Raw genomic sequence first — 19,322 nt, forward strand, 5'->3', positions numbered from 1 at the left:
CACAGCGGATGGTGGACAGCCACAGCTACGCAGCAGATGGGGCCCAATTGTAGCCCACATGCCCGCTGCAGAGGCCCAGCACAGAGGGAGCTGGCACACCACGCTGAGCATGCTGCTCCCTGAGGAAATCACAGCGCGTCTTCTCTCTAGCACCCCAACTGCACTTTAAGTCACCAAAATCCATTTTCACGTAATGACTTTAATAGCATCTGCAGCAGAAACCACAGATGAATGGAGGGAGATTTTCTTGCATTTTCATTTTCCCTAGAAATTTAACTCATTCCTACCTATGCCTGAGCTTCAGCTACACAGCTCAAAATTCTTCTCTAAATATGAAACATGTGTTTTACCTCAAAAAGACAACCTCGTATGAAACTACGTTCTCCCTGCAGGGAAGGAGAGTGAGACAGCTAACTAGCACAAAGGCCCGCCCCTCTTGTGGGTAGGTCCTGCCAGCCCAACCGCTCAGGGATCACCACGTCCTCTGCCCCAAAGCCAGCATCCTGATTCATGACCATGGCATCTGCTGTTCCCAGCACGGACGCCACAGGGCTCACTGAGACTTGTTGATGACAGTCAGGACCAACCACATAGACACAAGCTTTGGGGGGAAGAATGGCGACCTCAGTGGTTACTGAGGAATCTTCTACTCTTAGCTGTTGGTGCATCCATCCCGATCTCTCCCATTCTACCCATCTAGCTTTTAGGGGAAGGACACACTGGACATGATAGCAGAGATTGTTTATTTGAAATTGGAAGGACCCTCTCAAACTACATGGCCACCAGTAGAATTAACAGATAAGATTATGCATTTCCCATGAAAAAGCCATGTTCTTGCTCCAGTCTCAGCACAATGGTGGGACACAGAAGAGCTCGTCTCAGCCACAGACATCTTCGTTGGAGGGTGAGAGAAGGGACTCAGATCCCACCAGTCTGAGGCCTGTATGTACCCTCATTCACTTTCACAAAAACAGGCTAAGTTTGCCTTCATGGTACAAAGCTTTCTCAAGTCCCAAGACAGAAAAGATCTGTAGTGTTCTGTAGTCAATAAGCCCATCAAAAGAAGGGATTAGTAAGCTTCAAAATTTGCTAGTTGCAGCTAGAAAGCAGCATGTCTACGTGTCATTACTAAAAGTGATTAAGTCAGATCAGAAGGAATAAGTGACAAATGTTTAAAATACCCCATAGTAAAAGATGAACATTTTTCCCCCAAAAGGAAAAAGCTGAGCTTAAAGGAGTCTATGCCTATGTAGACACTATGTAGAATAAAATTATCTAAAAACAGTTTTAAAAGCCATACAGTCTCTTACAGGCTTTGATGACATTTGTGGGGTGCCACCAACAAATTAGTCTCTCCAAAACGGAGCCTGAATCTGATGGAGCCTCTAGAGCGACAAACTGCCCTACAAGAACCAAGGCAGAGGAGACAGCTCGCTGCCTGCTGGGAGCTGGGGACCAAGGAAGTAATATGTTGCAAGTTGCAAAATTCTGACAGAGAAACAATTCAGCTTCTTTCATCAAATAAAGTGCAAAAGAAGAAGAAGAGATGACAGAGGAAAGTTGTGAATGAAAGGCACTTCACTAATGCAACATCCTTCTGAGGATCCCGATTGGAACAAACATGTGACCCATTTTCCTAAATGAGGGACTAAGGGAAACCTGAGTGCTGGCTGACGTCTGATGACATCAAGGAACCTACCTTTTACTTTTTTAAGGTGAGTATGGTACTGTGCTGATTTTTTAAAACAGTTCTTTCGTTTAAAGCTACTGAAATATTTATGAATGAAATGACACAATGTCTAGGTATTTGCTACATACTTATTAAAAAGGAGAAAAAAAGGCCCCTGTGTTGTCCAGCATTAACATAGGAAGGTAAATTGAAAGTATTTCTATCGAATATTGTTTAAATTTCAATTTCCTGCACAAACAATGGCAAGCCTTCTCAAGAACCAGTGTTCAACACTTGAACGCTAACTATATAGTTAGTTAACCCTAACTATACATGCCCAGCTAGTGCACACACACACAGGTGCTGCACATGTGTGCACACAGTGCATACACCACACATGCATACGTGTACATGTACAGAGCATATGTGTGCACACACACACATACAAGAGGCAAGACTACTGCGTGTGCACAGGAATGCTATGTATATCTGCATGCCACAAAATGAAAGGAATCAGAATGGGCAATGCCTTTATTCTCCTTTTTCAAGCCACAGGGAGCTGAGCAAATCAGGTGGATATCCCAACATTCCCGTGTAGGTGAGAGGCAAGCGTAATCAGTGGAAAATTGTTTTTAGGCAAGAAAGAGAAGCTGCCTGCAGGGGAGGATATAACAGTATGAATGCATGTTACCTGTCCCAGTTCCTGGGTGTCTTCCTCAGAAATGACTGGCTCACTTGTCTGCAGCTGAAGTGGCCTCCCTTCCTGGCTCCCTGAGGAGGATTCACAGTGCGTGGCTTGGTCCATCAGTCCAGATGCTGAAATGTAAAGTCAAACACAGTGGCATTTTCCAGAAGGTGTGAACAACACAAGCACATTCAGAACTTCAGAAAAAGTGGTGTTTAAGACGGTCCGAGCTCTTAGGTTGACAGTGTTCTCGCAGTCATCTATGGGCGCAGAGCCCCTGTGCTTGCCAGAGCAGTAAGTGTAGTGGACTCACTTGGCTGAGCCTCTGCTTAGCTGACCGAATGTGGGACCTGCCTGAGCCTTGCCTTCTATCCCAACCCAGGGCTGCTTCCTTACCCAACACTGATCAGAGTGTACAACACGGTAAATACTCGGGATCTTGTTCTATAAGTGACTTTGAGAAGAAAGATCTTTATCCAGGAGTATATATTATTTAGTCACTAAATTGTGTCCAACTCTTTTGGACCCCATGGACTGTGTAGCCCACCAGGCTCCTCTGTCCATGGGATTTCCCAGGCAAGAACACTGGAGTGGGTTGCCATTTCCTTCTCCAGTTTATTAGGATGCTGGAAAGATGAAAGCATATTGGTCTGAGAACCAGCATCTGGATTCCAGGACCAACTCCTTTGAGCAGCTTGCTCTGCTTCAGCAGAATGGGAGGGCAGAAATGGGACGCCCCCACTTCCTTCCAAGGACCGTCAGGGCAGTAAGCAGCACCGCCTTCTGGCAGAGTGGCCTAGAGCAGCTGATAAGTGCATCGTTAGGAAAGGAAATTCATCTTGGGGTCCAGTTCTTGCTGGGGCTGAAGAGTAGGAATACAGCTGGGAACTCTAGGGTATGCTACCTGCACAAGTCCCTGCTCCCAGGGGAAAGAACAGCCACCTCCAACAGGCACACAGTATCCCCGTATTCTTGTTTCCTAAAAAATTTCTTACAAACTAACACTCCCTGAAATTCCCTAACTGAGCAGAGAAGACATGAGGATGAGAGCGTGTTTCCTGAGATACTCGAATCTCGGTCAGATAGAGTGAGCTCAGGAACCAGCTGATGCAAAGCAAAACCTGCATGGAGGCAAGGGCAGGGGGTCCACACTGCAGACCTGAGCACGCCCCTGGGAAGGAGACCCTAGGAGAGATGCTTGCCCTTTAACTGTGCACACCTGTGAGAAGTGCAACCTACACACGACTGCTACACCGTCACATACACCTTGGGAGTCACAACACACAAACCTTAGTACAGACCATGCACTCGGGTTGCTTTTCTATTCTTTATATAAAAGCTGCTTGCAATCAACCAAACTGATTTCACAACCCGTGTTCTACAATCCCCAAAGTGCCACTACTCCATCATCCTAAGGGCTTATTAAATAAAGAACTTTCCACAGCATACAACTCACTGTTGGTTGGTCTTACGAGACCTGAATGTTTTTAAAAAAAAAAAAAAAAAGACCTGAATGTCACTAAGATGTTACCTAATAAAAAGCATTTTCTAACACATTAGCAACAGAACACCATCAGAGCTAAACTGGAGAACAGAGGACGTGTTCTACTAACTATTATCAGCCTAAAGGAAAAGCTAACTAACGCACATGACCTTAAAATGTTATCAGTGGTAACTTGACGGCCAAGCGCACTTCATTTGTCTATGTTAACAGTGGGTCTCTGGCCTAGTGGGTGAAAGCGAACTCCTCGGTCAGCCTACATCCTTCTCCCTAGTCTGCTCCCTGACCCTGCAGACTCCTGCTCCTGCCACCTGGCACCCTGCCCCAGCATACTGGCCCCGCCCACCATGCACCCCACTGCACGTGTCATGCAGACAGATGTCCCCTAGCCCGAGTCTGGAGACGTGTTCTCTGCTCAGCCCTTCCATCACAGCAAGCCCCTCATCTGTCCTGGCGCCGTTCAGCTTACACAGGGGCAGGGACTCGCCTGGTGCTGTGCTGCTGCTTGCCTCTTTCGGCATCTGTTGGAACTGGGCTCCCCCCAGCTGGCTTCTCCGGGAGCAAGGCCCACATCTGATTCACACTCGTGCACTTGTGCCCTGCTCCTTCACTGTCACTCTGGTTTCCATTCCAACAGCTACAGCTGCATGACAGGCAGAAACACACTACTTTAAAATTTTTAACAAATGGGATTGAACAACCAGAAAATCACAACTGAGGACTTTTCTTCCTGGAACATGCTAATCAGAGATGTTTCGCACAATGAGCTGCGGCATCACCAGAGTCCCGCCTAGTACAAAACTCGGCCACCCTCAGAACTGTGTGCTGAGACCTGGGTTGCTGACTCAGTTACTTTAATACTTTGAAATATCTTCTGAAAAAAATTAATTTGATGCTGCATAAGATGGTTTTTGTGTCAGAAGTCAACAGCATTAATAGTTAAACAAACTAAGCACAAACTGTTGAGGCTACTTGAGAACTTACAGATGGTCCACTTTCTAAGGACAAGGAGGCATCAGGGGGCCCCGAGCAGGGACCGGGCTGGCAGGGGCAGCCCAGGCGCACAAGCCACCTCTGGCACCAGACGCAGACTGGTCGCCTCACTGCAGGTTCAGAGCAAGACCACCGGGGCCTGCCCTGCGAGCAGAAAAACTGCTTCAAGTCTGTCTAGTCACAAGCAAATCCTTCTCCCTGTCCTTGGGCCCCAAATGTCCCACTGATGACACAGGAAAATGCCTACGCTAACCAGCAGCTTATGTAACTGGAGTGGGAAGCCCTTTCAGATAAACACACAAAATGCCCCATGTCCTCAATGTAACAGGAGGTATATGAGAGAGAAAGCTGAAATGGAGAGAGATAGTAGTCTCAACTAATTACAATTTTAAAAAAACTTACTTTGCAAATTTACAAAATTGTATGGTACACAGCTTGGACCTCTGGGTCCTCGGAAGGGGTCAAGGGGTTGAGGGTCAAGCAGCTCTCTGAGGGCCTGTCAACAGTCAGGAGTCACCATGTCCTAAAAACCACACGGGCCCTGTTTGAAGTCAGCGCAGTGCTCGTGTCCTAGTGGCCACGTGGGGGTCTGTCGGTGGTCAGCCTGACAGCCATGGCCCAGCAGCCACATGGAGCCCTGCTGGTGGTAAGCACGGTGCTGTGTCCCAGGGTCAGAACCTCACTGCTCCAAAAGACGGTCCTACATTAATGGCCCTGTGCAGAGACCTCAATGCCCCTGAAGTTTACTTACCATTTTACAGAGATGCATGTGCTAAGCAAGATTTCTACAGGGTCAGTGAATGGGAAACCAGTCTTCTTAAATTAGATGGTCAGAGAAGGTCCTTCTCAGAAGGCAACAGTTAGCAAACAGTAAAAACAAAACTCAGTACCAAAAAACTCCTTAAAAATGCTATGCACGGACCTTGCTCTTATGATAAGACTCTGTGGTCTTCCTCCCCAAACCCATCACCCCAGTGGATCATGAGACAACATGAGACAAGGTCCAGCTAGGGAAAAGGCTACAAAACCTGACCACTGTCAAGATCATCAAAACAAGGGGAGTCTGAGAATCTGCAATAGTCAAGAGGAGTCCAAGATGAGACTCCAAAATATCATGTGGGACCCTGGATAGGATTCGGGAACAGTAAAACTTAAGGAAATCTGGATAAAACATGGAATTTAGTGAGTACAGATGTATCAACACAGACAGGTTCATTAGTTGTGACAATGAACAATACTAACATAAGACGACAAGAACCGGGGGACCTGGGTGTAGGAGACACGGGCACGCTGTGCTATCCTCACAACTCTCCCTCAAGTCTGAAACTATTCTAAAATTTAGAAGATTATTCTAAAGATGCTGCGCAGGCAAACAGCAATTTGCAACTGCTCTTTCTTAAGGTGGAATCTTCCCACCTGCACCATTTCCAGCCCCTGAAGCCCAGGAGACTCTCCTCCTCCCCCAGTCCCAGCCTGGCCACCTAGGCCCTCAATCTGTCTACACTATACATTACAACAAAAGTCTCTGGAAAGTTCTTGTGGACTCTGGTTCTTAACAAACATTGGTCCACTGTTACTAGAGCGCCACCTTCTGGCCACACATTTTACTACAATAGCTCACTGAGGAGAGAGAGGCTTCTGAGGTGTCAGTCATGGTTTCTATCCCCACTGCTTCTGCTGCTTCCCACACAGAAAAGGAAAAACAGAGGTGCTGACACATGCAGCAACAAGAAAGGTCAGCGGTGAGAGGTAAGTTCTCATTCCTGGGCCTGACAGGACCACTGTGACGTTCCAAGCAAACAAGACATCCTCTTGCTTACTGAGCTCAGCATGCTGGCTTCTTCCAAACGTAACTCATCACCTGCATTCCTCCAAATCCACAGCTGTAAGGTACACCTGCCTTGCTGGGCAAGGCAGCTTCACAAGGGGAGGATGGCACACTTCATGCTCAGTGCAAACCCAGACACACTGCAGGGATCCCACCCAGAAGCAAAAGTTAGCACTGAAATGAAAACCAATCTGTCACGGTGGATGTGGCTCAGCTCATTCCATATATATACAATCCATTACTGGGATGGGTGAGGCCATAGTCCCCAGTTATTCAATCCAACCCTAATCTAGCTGTTGCTGGGAAGGTGTTTGTAGATGTGGTGAAAGCGCTCATCTGTTAACTTTAGGGGAGGGGTTCTATCCTAGACAATCTGGTGGGCCTGGTTCAATCAGCTGAAAAAACTTAAAGGTGTAATATCCGCAGCTTCCCTAAGAAGAAAGACATTCAGCCTCTGCTCAGCAGCCTCAGTTTGTGAGCAAGAGGTCCATTTTCCCCTTCCAGATGGATGGCCCTGCAAATCTGTAGTCGCTTAGCTTCCTGCAGTCTGATCACAGCTGCAGAGTCCCTGGCGCTCACTCCCTGCTGCTCTCTAGCCCCATCTGCCACCTGTATGCTTAGAGTCAGAGCTTATCATCCCATCCTCGGGGTCTGCCCTCCGTGACAGTAAGGCCCAGCAAGCTTGCAATCGTCTCACTTGCACAGTATGACTTTCTGTGCCACACAAGACATGATCCCACCTGCCATCTCATTTGTGCCACGTTCTCTCTGTGCCACGTTCTCTCTGAAACCACCATGCCTAACAAGACCCATGAATCGAATGTGCTAGAGCTCCATGAGAAGAAGGATGGTTTTCAGGACTACAGGTACCTGGCTTCATACCTGGTATAGGTGAATTCCTCAACAGCACTGTTAAAACCAGTAGCCCACAGTGCTCTGCATCTGGTCCCACCAGCCAGGGCCTCCTTCCTCCTCTCACTGCTGAGGCGCCCCCAGAGGAAAACAGCAGTGATAAGGACTCAAAGACGTGGCTTATCAGAGGAGCTAACCAGACTGAGCTTGCAGACGGCCTTTCCTGAAGGGTCCTTCTGCTCAGCATCTGATGTTGCCCAGTACAATCTACCCTTTTTGGCCCTTTTATGTAAACAGATTACATACTGAAATCAGTCACTTAAGAGGAAAAGGAAATGAAAGGAACTGGAAACAAACATACCTCTTACAAACAAACTCTAACAACTGAAGTTAACAAGAAGAGATGATTACTTATTAGAAAAATCACTATAACAAGGAAGTAATGTCACCTGTAATGTTAGTATTAGACAACAGAAGAATATTTTATGACTTTGGGATTTCTTAAGCAGGGCTCAAAAATAAACTTAAGGGGAAAAGTGGTGGATCTGACCACGGCAAAATTAGAGGTTTCTGTAACGGAGGCTGACAGTCTGGGAGACGTATTTGTCACTTCTAAATCAACGAGGAATGAATATCTAGAATGAATAATGAACCCCTATAATTATATCAGAGAGAAAAAAAAAAGCCTAGTAGGAAAACAAAAACAAACAGAACGACCAACCCACACAGAAAAATCTGCGAGACCAAAAAGCAACTAAAAGGTGTCTGATATTTCATCTCACAATCAAAAAAATAAAAATACCATCAAGATACCACTTGACACCCTCACATCCACATGTCCTGCCACCCACACTGGACCCTGGGGCCAGACTCAGATATACCTTCCACACCCCACAGAGATCTGCACGAGGACACTGCAGCCACACTGCCAAGAAGAGCAAAGGTTTTTCACAATCTTTGTAGACGCTAAAAATCACACAAAAACTATGCCGCATAGTTATCAAAAATTCTGACATCCAAACGCACATCTGGAAGGTGGGCTTGGAAGACCTCAACTAAGTGCCAAGAAAACCGAGAGTGATGTGGGGTCCGGGTGGAGACACACCGGAGCAGGTGGAGATGAAGCTAGGTAAGACCCTAAAGCGTTGGTTCTCAAACCAAACGGAGGAAAGAGGTGAAAACATCTAACTTGGGAGCTTTCCTTCTTCTGAAAGTGTCACCAAAACCTTTCTGACCTACTTGGAAACCACAGCTCTAAAGGAAATGATAAAACTGAGTGATCTGATATTCAGAGGGTAAATACTAAGAAAAATGGTCTGAAAATATTTTTATTTACAAGCAAATGGGCAGTCGCCAGTGAGCTGAAACCAGCAGTTGCTGTATGTGATACATCATGGTCAATATGCACCATGGGTGTGCTGAGTTTGGCTGTGACTTTACAGGTTTTGTGCACAGACGGTTTTGATAATCACTCACCTGCATGCCAGACTGAGTAGCCCTTCTCTGCTAGGGAAGAGGTTCTAGTGCTTCTGGGCATCATGGCGACTTCTAATAACTCGATCTTCTTGCTGAACTGTACTTCCAAAATGGGGATAACCTCTGGCATCTTGGCAGATATCAAACGATAACTTATGTCTGGCTTCCCAATGAACCGCTGGCGGATGCTAATTTCATAAGGTGTGTGGACCTTGATGTCATCCACGTCTTCTCTTTCAAATCTGTGCATGAGCAAAGAATCTGAGTTGTAGATTTCCAACCCAGAAACAAGGACGGTGAGCCTTCCTGGTTTAACATGAGATTCTGTTCTTTGGGAAATAACAGCAGGAACTTGGATCACTATCCCTTCTTTTCCGAAAGCTTTGGAATCAGCCATGGAGGTGTCCCACTTGGGCTTTGTCTCCGATGGTGTCTTCCAAAGCCTGGAGCTAAAGGGCCACCAAGAAGGAGACTCCAGTTCAGTCAGCAACCTAAAAAAGCAAACAAAACACAGAAAGTAGACAATCAGTTGTAAATTTTTTTTTTTTTTTTGAAAATTGCTTTGACCTTTATAAAGAATGTTACCATTTTATAGTTTTCTTTTCCACAAGCAGTCCAAGAAGCAGCAAAAGCAGGAATTATTATCCTCATGTTTTAAAAGAGAAAACTGTGGCTAAGAGCAGGGGGACATTTGTCTACAGACACGCAGATCACCAGGAGTAGACACACGGCAAAACATCTTCTGGCTAGGATGCTGCTCTTTCCACACTTGACCTGGGGTAGTTTTGACCAAAATAAATCCTGATCACAACCTTTAGAGAGCCATCTAATAGAACTTTCTGCACTAATCTGTATTTCCTAATCCAGTAATGGAGACACGTGGCTACTGGGCACCTGAAATACAGCCAAAGCAATGATGAACTGAATTTTAATTTTAATGTGCTTAGTGGCTATCATATTGGACAACACAGCTCTAATTTAACCACTAATACATCAAGAGATAAATCTAAAAAATTAGAAAGGAAAACAGTGGAAGCAAGAAAGGAAAAGCAAAGGAACAAAAGAGCAAATCAAATAAACACGAAACAACGAGATAGTAGAATTATCACAACCATATTTGTAATCATACCAAATGTAAGTGGACTAAATTCTCTAACTAAAAGGCACATGGTCAGTCCAAATAAAACAGTTATATCCTGTTGACAAGAAGCAATGTGAAATATAAAGACACACGACAGACTGAAAGTAAAGGGACTGCAAAAGTAAAATAAAATAACATGCCAAAAATAAACTTTAAGACAAGAAATGCTACTGGGAAAAGAGGGACAATGCGTAATAATAAAAGGGTCCATCTGAAAAAACAGACAATGACAGTAAACATGCATGCATCTGTAAACAGAACTTCAAAGTTCATTCAGCAAAAACTGACAAAACTACAAGTTGCAGGTTTAACAAATTTCTCTCCACAACTGATACAGCATGAAGACAAAGGTAATTAGTAAGAATAGAGAAATTTTGAACAATACTATTCAACCATCTCAAATGATACCTCCAAATGCTGGATGCACTCTTTGAAGTATATTCAGAACATAAACAGTAACAACAAAAATATGTTATGTACCAGAGTGGTCAAGATGGCACAGAATGAACACCTTCACTTCCTCCCACAGATAAACCAAAATTATGACTACTTACAGAGGAACTATCAGTGAGAACGACCTGGAGACTAGCAGAAAAGATTTCCCCCAACTGAGGATATCAAGAAGGAACTACAATGAGATGGGTAGGAGCAGTGGAGCTGCAGTATAGTTAAAACCCACATCCCCAGGTAGGTGACATATAAAAGGGTGGGCAATCACAATTGCAGAGGTTCTCCCCAAGAAGTAAGGGGTCCATACTGGGCTCCCCACCCCAGGGGTATTATACTGGAAGATAAGCTCCGTAACAACTGACTTGGAAGGTCAGCAAGTCTTGTGTGTAAGAGAGAGCTAGAGGGCTCTAGGAAAAGAGAAATGCTTCTTTTAAATGATACAAAGTATCACATGCTCAGAGACCCAGCAAAGACTGAGTAATTTCAAAGGAAGTCTAGATCAGACCTGCCTGTTACACTTGGAGAAGCCTGCCAGGGAGGTAGGAAGCCACCAGAACTTCTAGGGACACAGATGCTGGTGGCAGCCGTTTGTAGGAGCCGTTTAGGTTCTATCATGAGGATACTGAAGCTGCAAGTGCACCAGTGGATGTACTTGTTTGGAGTCTAGACTATCGGCACTGGAGCATGGCTCCACCCACCAGCAGGTGGTCAACAGTCCTGGGACCTCCCACGCTGCACAGCCATGACCCTGACAACGGGCAGGCAGAGACCCCAGTCCTGGACCAACAGAGCTGTAGCCAGCCACACAAGAATCTGGCACCACCCATCAACAGGTAAGAATCAGCTCTGGGACCCCAGGCCCTACAGGCAACTATACTGGGAACAGGTTCCACTCATCATCAGGCAGGCACCAGCCCTAGGAGTCCTTGCTTCACACACTAGCAAGTATTGGGACTTGCCAGCTCTTGCAGACAGCAGTCCAAGGCTGGTAGGCCCCAAAGTCAACTGTACTGGGACCAGACACCACTTACTAGGAAACTATAAAATATCTGAAGTGAATGAAACTAAAAACATGATATACAAAAATATAGTGGAACGTAAACAGAGCAGTCATGAGAGGGAAGTTCATCTTTCTCAATGCATATATTTGAAAACCTCTTGTTGTAATTCAGTTGCTCAGTCACATCCGGCTTTTTGAGACCCTATGGACTACAGCACACCCCCAGGCTTCTCCGTCCTTCACTATCACCTGGAGTTTGCTCAAACTCATGTTCATTGAGTCGGTGATGTTATCCAACCATCTCTTCCTCTGCTGCCCCCTTCTCCTCCTGACCTCAATCTTTCCGAGCATTAGGGTCTTTTCTAATGATTCGACTCTTCCCAGCAGGTGGCCAAAATGTCGGAGCTTCAGCTTCAGCATCAGTCCTTCCAATGAATGTTCAGAGTTGATTTCCTTTAGGATTGACTACTCAATCTCCTTGCAGTTCAAGGGACTCACAAGAGTCTTCTCCAGCACCACAATTAAAAACGATCAGTTCTTCGATGCTCAGCCTTTTTATGATCCAACTCTCACATCCAAGGATGTCTACTGGAAAAACCACAGCTTTGACTATACAGATCTTTGTTGGCAAAGCAATGTCTCTGCTTTTCACTCGCTAGGTCTGTCACAGCTGTCCTTTCAAGGAACAAGCATCTTAACTTCATGGCTGCAGTCACGGTCCGCAGTGATTTGGAGCCCAAGAAAAGAAAATCTGTCACTGTTTCCACTTTTTCCCCTTCTATTTGCCATGAAGTGATGGGATCAGACGCCATTATCTTAGTTTCCTGAATGCTGAGTTTTAAGCCAGCTTGAAACTCTCCTCTTTCACCCTCATCAAGCGGCTCTTTAGTTCCTCTTCACTTGCTGCCATTAGAGTGGTATCATCTGCCTATCTGGGGTTGTTGCTAATTCTCTCAGCCATCTTGGTTCCAGCTTGTGATTCATCCCAGCCTGGCATTTTGCATGACATACTCTGCATCTAAGTTAAATAAGCAGGGTGACACTATACAGCCTTGACATACTCTTCTCCCAATTTTGAACTAGTCTGTTGATCTATGTCCAGTTCTGACTATAGCTTTTGATCTGCATATAGGTTTCTCAGGAGACAGGTCAGGTGGCCTGGTATTCTCATCTCTTTAAGAGTTTTCCACATTTTGTTGTCATCCATACAATCAAAGGCTTTAGCATCATCAATGAAGAGGAAGCAGAAGTTTTCCTGGAATTCCCTTGCTTTCTCTATGATCCAACAAATGTTGGCAATTTGATCTCTGGTTCCTCTGCCTTTTCTATATCCAGCTTATACATCTGGAAGTTCCCAGTTCATATACTGTTGAAGGCTAGCTTGAAGGATTTTGAACATGACCTTGCTAACATGTGAAATGAGCACAACTGTCTGGTTTGAACATTGTTTGGCGTTGCCCTTTTTTGGGACTGGAATGAAAACTAACCTTTTCTAGTCCTGTGGCCATTGCTGAGTTTTCCAAATTTGCTGACATACTGAGTGCAGCACTTTAACAGCACTATCTTTTAGGATTTTAAATAATTCAGTTGGAATTCCACAACTTCCATTAGCTTTGTTCGTAGTCATGCCTCCTAAGATCCACTGAACTTTACAATCCAGGACATCTGGCTCTAGATGAGTGATCACACCATGGTTATCCAGGTCATCAAGATGTATTTTGTATAATTCTTCTGTGTATTCTTGCCACTTCTTTTTAATCTCCTCTGTTTTTGTTAGGTCTTCGATGTTTCTGTCCTTTATCATGCCTATCCATCTCTGCATAAAATGTTCCCTGATATCTCCAATTTTTTGGAAGAGATCTCTAGTCTTTCCCATTCTATTGTTTTCCTTTATTTCTTTGCATTGTTTACTTAAGAACGCTTTCTTATATCTCCTTCATATTCTCTGGAACTCTGCATTCAATTGGATATATCTTTCCCTTTCTCCCTTGCCTTTCACCTCTCTTCTTTTCTCAGCTATTTGTAAAGCCTCCTCAGACCACCACTTTGCCTTCTTGCATTTCTTTTTCATTGGGATGGTTTTGATCAACACATCCTGTACAATACTAGGAACCTCCACCCATAGTTCTTCAGGCATTCTGTCTACCAGAACTAACCCTTGAATCTATTCTTCACCTCCACTGTATAATCATAAGGGATTTTATTTAGGCCAGGCCTGAATGGCCTAGTGGTTCTTCCCTATTTTCTTCAATTTAAGCCTGAATTTTGCAATCAGGAGATCATGAAAACTTCTTAGGAAGGTTTAAAATCAGTGGTCTAAGCCTCTACCTCAAAAAGCTATAAATTATACACAAAGAAAGTAGAAGGAAAAGTAGGAAACAATGAAAAGGAACACAGAAAAATTACAAAACATTATCTCTGAAGTAATTTTAAAAATTAAACCCCCAGCAAGAAATAATAAAGAAAAAAATTGAATGAGAGGGAACAAACAACCTAAAAAGTAAAATAGGCTTAAGTAATTTTATTTTATTTTTTAATAAAATTTTATTTATTTTAATTGGAGGCTAATTACTTTACAATATTGTATTGGTTTTGCCATACATCGACATGAATCCACCACGGGTGTACACATCTTCCCCATCCTGAACCCCCCTCCCACCTCCCTCCCCATACCATCCCTCTGGGTCATCCCGGTGCACCAGCCCCGAGCATCCAGTATCCTGCATCAAACCTGGACTGGTGATTCGTTTCACATATGATACATGTTTCAATGCCTTTCTCCCAAATCATCCCACCCTCGCCCTCTCCCACAGAGTCCAAAAGACTGTTCTGTACATCTATGTCTCTTTTGCTGTCTCGCATACAGGGTTATCATTACCATCTTTCTAAATCCCATATATATGCGTTAGTATACTGTATTGGTGTTTTTCTTTCTGACTTACTTCACTCTGTATAACAGGCTCCAGTTTCATCCACCTCATTAGAACTGATTCAAATGTATTCTTTCTAATGGCTGAGTAATACTCCATTGTGTATATGTACCACAGCTTTCTTATCCATTCGTCTGCTGATGGACATCTAGGTTGCTTCCATGCCCTGCATATTATAAACAGTGCTGCGATGAACATTGGGGTACACGTGTCTCTTTCAATTCTGGTTTCCTCGGTGTGTATGCCCAGTAGTGGGATTGCTGGATCATATGGCAGTTCTATTTCCAGTTTTTTAAGGAATCTCCACACTGTTCTCCATAGTGGCTGTACTAGTTTGCATTCCCACCAACAGTATAAGAGGGTTCCCTTTTCTCCCCACCCTCTCCAGCAGTTATTGTTTGTAGACTTTTGGATAGCAGCCATTCTGATTGGCGTGAAATGGTACCTCATTGTGGTTTTGATTTGCATTTCTCTGACAATGAGTGATGTTGAGCATCTTTTCATGTGTTTGTTAGCCATCTCTATGTCTTCTTTGGAGAAATGTCTGTTTAGTTCTTTGGCCCATTTTTTGATTGGGTTGTTTATTTTTCTGGAATTGAGCTGCAGGAGTTGCTTGTATATTTTTGAGATTAATTTTTTGTCAGTTGCTTCATTTGCTATTATTTTCTCCCATTCTGAAGGCTGCCTTTTCACCTTGCTATAGTTTCCTTTGTTGTGCAGAAGCTTTTAATTTTAATTAGGTCCCATTTGTTTATTTTTGCTTTTATTTCCAATATTCTGGGAGGTGGGTCATAGAGGATCCTGCTGTGATTTACGTCAGAGAGTGTTTTGCCTATGTTCTCCTCTAGGAGTTTTATAGTTTCTGGTCTTACGTTTAGATCTTTAATCCATTTTGAGTTTATATTTGTGTATGGTGTTAGAAAGTGTTCTAGTTTCATTCTTTTATAAGTGGTTGACCCATTTTCCCAGCACCACTTGTTAAAGAGATTGTCTTTTCTCCATTGTATATTCTTGCCTCCTTTGTCAAAGATAAGGTGTCCACAGGTGTATGGATTTATCTCTGGGCTTTCTATTTTGTTCCAATGATCTATATTTCTGTCTTTGTGCCAGTACCATACTGTCTTGATGACTGTGGCTTTGTAGTAGAGCCTGAAGTCAGGCAGGTTGATTCCTCCAGTTCCATTCTTCTTTCTCAAGATTGCTTTGGCTATTCGAGGTTTTTTATTTCCATACAAATTGTGAAATTATTTGTTCTAGCTCTGTGAAAAATACCGTTGGTAGCTTGATAGGGATTGCACTGAATCTATAGATTGCTTTGGGTGGTATACTCATTTTCACTATACTGATTCTTCCGATCCATGAACACAGTATATTTCTCCATCTATTAGTGTCCTCTTTGATTTCAGCATAAGTAATTTTATATTCATCAATTATTACATTGTTAAGATGGCAAAACTCTCCCAAAATGACACATGCAGCCCAATTTCTATCAAAAACCCAACTGGCTTTTGTGTAGCAACTGGCTAGCTGATCCTAAAATTCACATGAAAATGCAAGGGACCCAGAACAGCCAACAATCTTGAAATAGAAGAACAAAGTTAGATTCCTATTACCTGATTGCAAAACTTACTACAAAGCTATAGAAATGAAGATGGTGTAGTGCTGGTATAAAGTTATGTATATGAATGAAATATAATAATTTTCATAATTCAATAATAATATAATAATTCAGAGTTCAGAAACAAACCTTGACATTTATGGGCAATTGATTATCAACAAGGGTGACAAGACAATTCAATGGGGAAACATATCTTTTCAACAAACATTGCTGATACAACTGGATATCCACAGGCAAAGAAAAGAAACTGGTTCCATTCTCATGCCTTTTTCAAAAATGAACTCGAAGTTAATCATATATAAGAGCTAAAACTATAAAAACTCTTAGAAGAAAGTACAAGAGTAAATCTTTGCAACCTGGGATTAGACAAGAGATTCTTAGATATGACATCAAAAGTGAAGCAATATTAAGGAAAAAACAGATACATCACACTTCACCAAAATTAAAAATTTTCATATTTCAAAAAAACAATCAAGAAAGGGAAATGACAATCCACAGAATAGGAGAAAATATCTGTAAGTCATATGTCTGATAAAGGGACTTATATCCAGAATATATAAACAATTCTTTTAACTCTAGAATAACAATAATAAATGATCAAAGGACTTGAAAATAATATATACATAGGAACAAAAAGCACATGAAAAGATGCTCACTACTGTGAGGAAATGAAAATGGATACCACAATGAGATACCACTTCACACCCACTAGGATGGCTATAAAAAAGGCAATAACAAGTATTAGTGAGGATGTGGAGAAAACAGAACTCTCATACATTACTGGCAGGAATGCAAAATGGTGCAACTATTTTGAAAAACAATTTCTCAGCTTCTAAAAATGTTAAACAAAGACCCAGCAACTTCCCTCCCAGGGGAAATGAAAATATGTACCTATACAAACACTTGTACATGAGTATCCATAGCAGCATTATTAATAATAACCACAAAGTAGAAACAACACGTGTACCATTGGGTAGGGAGTCCCATGGTAGTCTAGTGGTTAGGATTCGGTGCTTTCACTGCCGTGGCCAGGTTCAGTCTGGGGACTTGAGATTCCACAAACCATGTGGTGCCCTCCCCCGCAAAAGACTAAAAACTAGTCAATGAATAAACAAAATGTGACAGATCTACAAAACAGAGTATTACTCAGAAATACAAAGTAATAAAGTACATCCTACAACATGAATGAATCTCAAAAACCACAATGCTAGCTGAAAGGAGCCAGGCATATATTAACTGCAGAAAGACAAATTCATACAATACACAAAGAGAGCAGATTAGTGGTGACCTGGGCTATGCTAAGAACAGACAGTGACAGCAACTGGGCTTGAGGCAACTTTTGAGGGTGACAGAAGTGTCCTAAAATTGGATTCTAGTGACATTCATTTAACTCTGTAAAGTAACTAAAAATCACTGAATTGTTCACATAAAATGAGTGAATTTTATGGTATGTAAGTTAGAAAGCTGTTCTAAAACATCTACAATAGACAAACAGCAGTAAAACATTAGAACATTTAGAATAGGGAGAAAAAAACATTAGCCACAAAGGAACAATAAATTCTCTTTAGCAATAACATATGCAAAAAGGACAATGGAAAACATCTTCAAAATGTTGAGCTGAATTCAGCTTAACTGTGAAAAGCCAAATTACCATTCAGAGTGTCAGTAAAATAAAGGCATATTCCAATACATGAAGACTGAGACAATGCTACTTACTCACAGAACCCAATGAAAACATAATGAATTCTAAAAATTCATTATGTAATCCTTATTTTACCAGAGAATGGGAGGAAGTGGTAAAGATGTGATTGAAGAATGGCATGGCTGTTAAATGAGTATTAGGGAACCAGGGCTCTTAACTCCCTCCCAAGAGGCAGCTGGAAATGAAGCCTCTGGACACCACCTGCACTGACGAGACTTTCTGCAGTGACTGAGCTTCTGTGCCTCGCCCTGCTTCTGCTCTATAGTGCGGGCTTTACCTGGAATTTGTCTGCAGACCATTCACCCAACAGTCATATTTAAAAGGTAATAAAAGGTGACAGGGGCTGTCCCTGAATACCTGAGGTTATATAATTTAAGGTTTACAATCCTAGATATTACTCCCTGCTAAATTATTGGATTAAAAATGTTACAACACGCTTAAAGATGGAACAGCTTAACATTCAGTAGTATACTAATTGCAATGGATTGAAACTCATCAAATACTTTTAGATCCAGAAATTCAAAAGGATGTTAAAAATTATACCAACATTTTTTGATGATGATAAAGAACAAAATCATTACTTTCAAAACTGCTAAATACAGAAAAACAATGAAATTTGCTCTAGAATGAAATGGTCACATGAAGGGCATCATCTATTCATAAAAGCCATATAGATAGTGAGTACAGGGAAGATGGTGGAATAGGAAGCTGCAGGAATCTGTCCCTCCAGCAAAACAAATAAACTGGCAGAACTGTCTGAAGCAACTACCATGGAACTCTGGTCAAGGAGAACATTTGCAGCATCCAGAGGAAGTTGATGCAGAGACAGTGAATTTCAAGCAACTTCTGCTTTCAAGCAGTAGCAGCTACCATCTCCCACCCCACAAAACCAGAGCTCACATCTGTGGAACAGCAGCAAGTATTCCTAGTGCGGCCTGTTGGAGCCAGGGTGGGCAACAATGACCTTTCCTCCAAAAACTGAGATTGTTGAGTTTTGACAGGGGCTTTCAATTGCTGAGAGGCTGGCACAGAGATCTCTACCACCATGGGCTGGAGTGCTCCCCAGTCAGGAGGGAATTTAAAGAAACAAGATCTATTTATTTTTTCTTTCTTGGGAGCTTCAGTGGCCACACTTAACAAGGAATACATGCTTTGCAAAAATAGTCTGGAGTAGTCACAAAAAGTCAGTTCCAACCCTCAACAAGCAAAAACCACCAACCCCTGAGGTACAGGAGAATTAGATTTCCAGAGTGTTATCATTCAGCTTGCGCTGCAACAGCCTGGTAGCTTAAGCAACAAATATTTATTTCTTACAGTTTTGGAGGCTAAAAAGTCCAAGATCAGCATTACAACAGATGTGGTTTTTGCTCAGAGCTCTTTCCCTGGCTTTCAGTCACTTTCTCTCCAGCTTCTTCCTTCTCCGTAAAGACACTAATCCCATCATGGAGGCTACACCCTCATGACCTCATCTAAACTT

The 19,322-nt window shown here is 42.9% G+C and overlaps 1 protein-coding gene across 5 annotated transcripts in view; it reads right to left on the reverse strand.

Moving 5' to 3' along the window:
- The window catches only part of SNAP47 (synaptosome associated protein 47), a 66,890-nt gene that overhangs the window by 17,253 nt on the left and 30,315 nt on the right, over positions 1–19,322 (reverse strand). For all 5 annotated transcript variants that reach the window (XR_008700266.1, XR_008700269.1, XM_055540046.1 and 2 more), the window contains exons 3-4: positions 9,005–9,495; positions 2,361–2,485 (exon numbers count right to left, since the gene is read on the reverse strand). Coding sequence is in view for 3 of the 5 variants with exons in the window: in XM_055540046.1 (XP_055396021.1) it covers positions 2,361–2,485; positions 9,005–9,495 (616 nt within the window). In the remaining 2 variants the exon portion in view is untranslated. The remainder of the gene's footprint in view (positions 1–2,360; positions 2,486–9,004; positions 9,496–19,322) is intronic.

The sequence above is a fragment of the Bubalus kerabau genome, chromosome 1 (assembly GCF_029407905.1).
Source record: "Bubalus kerabau isolate K-KA32 ecotype Philippines breed swamp buffalo chromosome 1, PCC_UOA_SB_1v2, whole genome shotgun sequence".
Taxonomy (NCBI): Eukaryota; Metazoa; Chordata; class Mammalia; order Artiodactyla; family Bovidae; genus Bubalus; species Bubalus kerabau.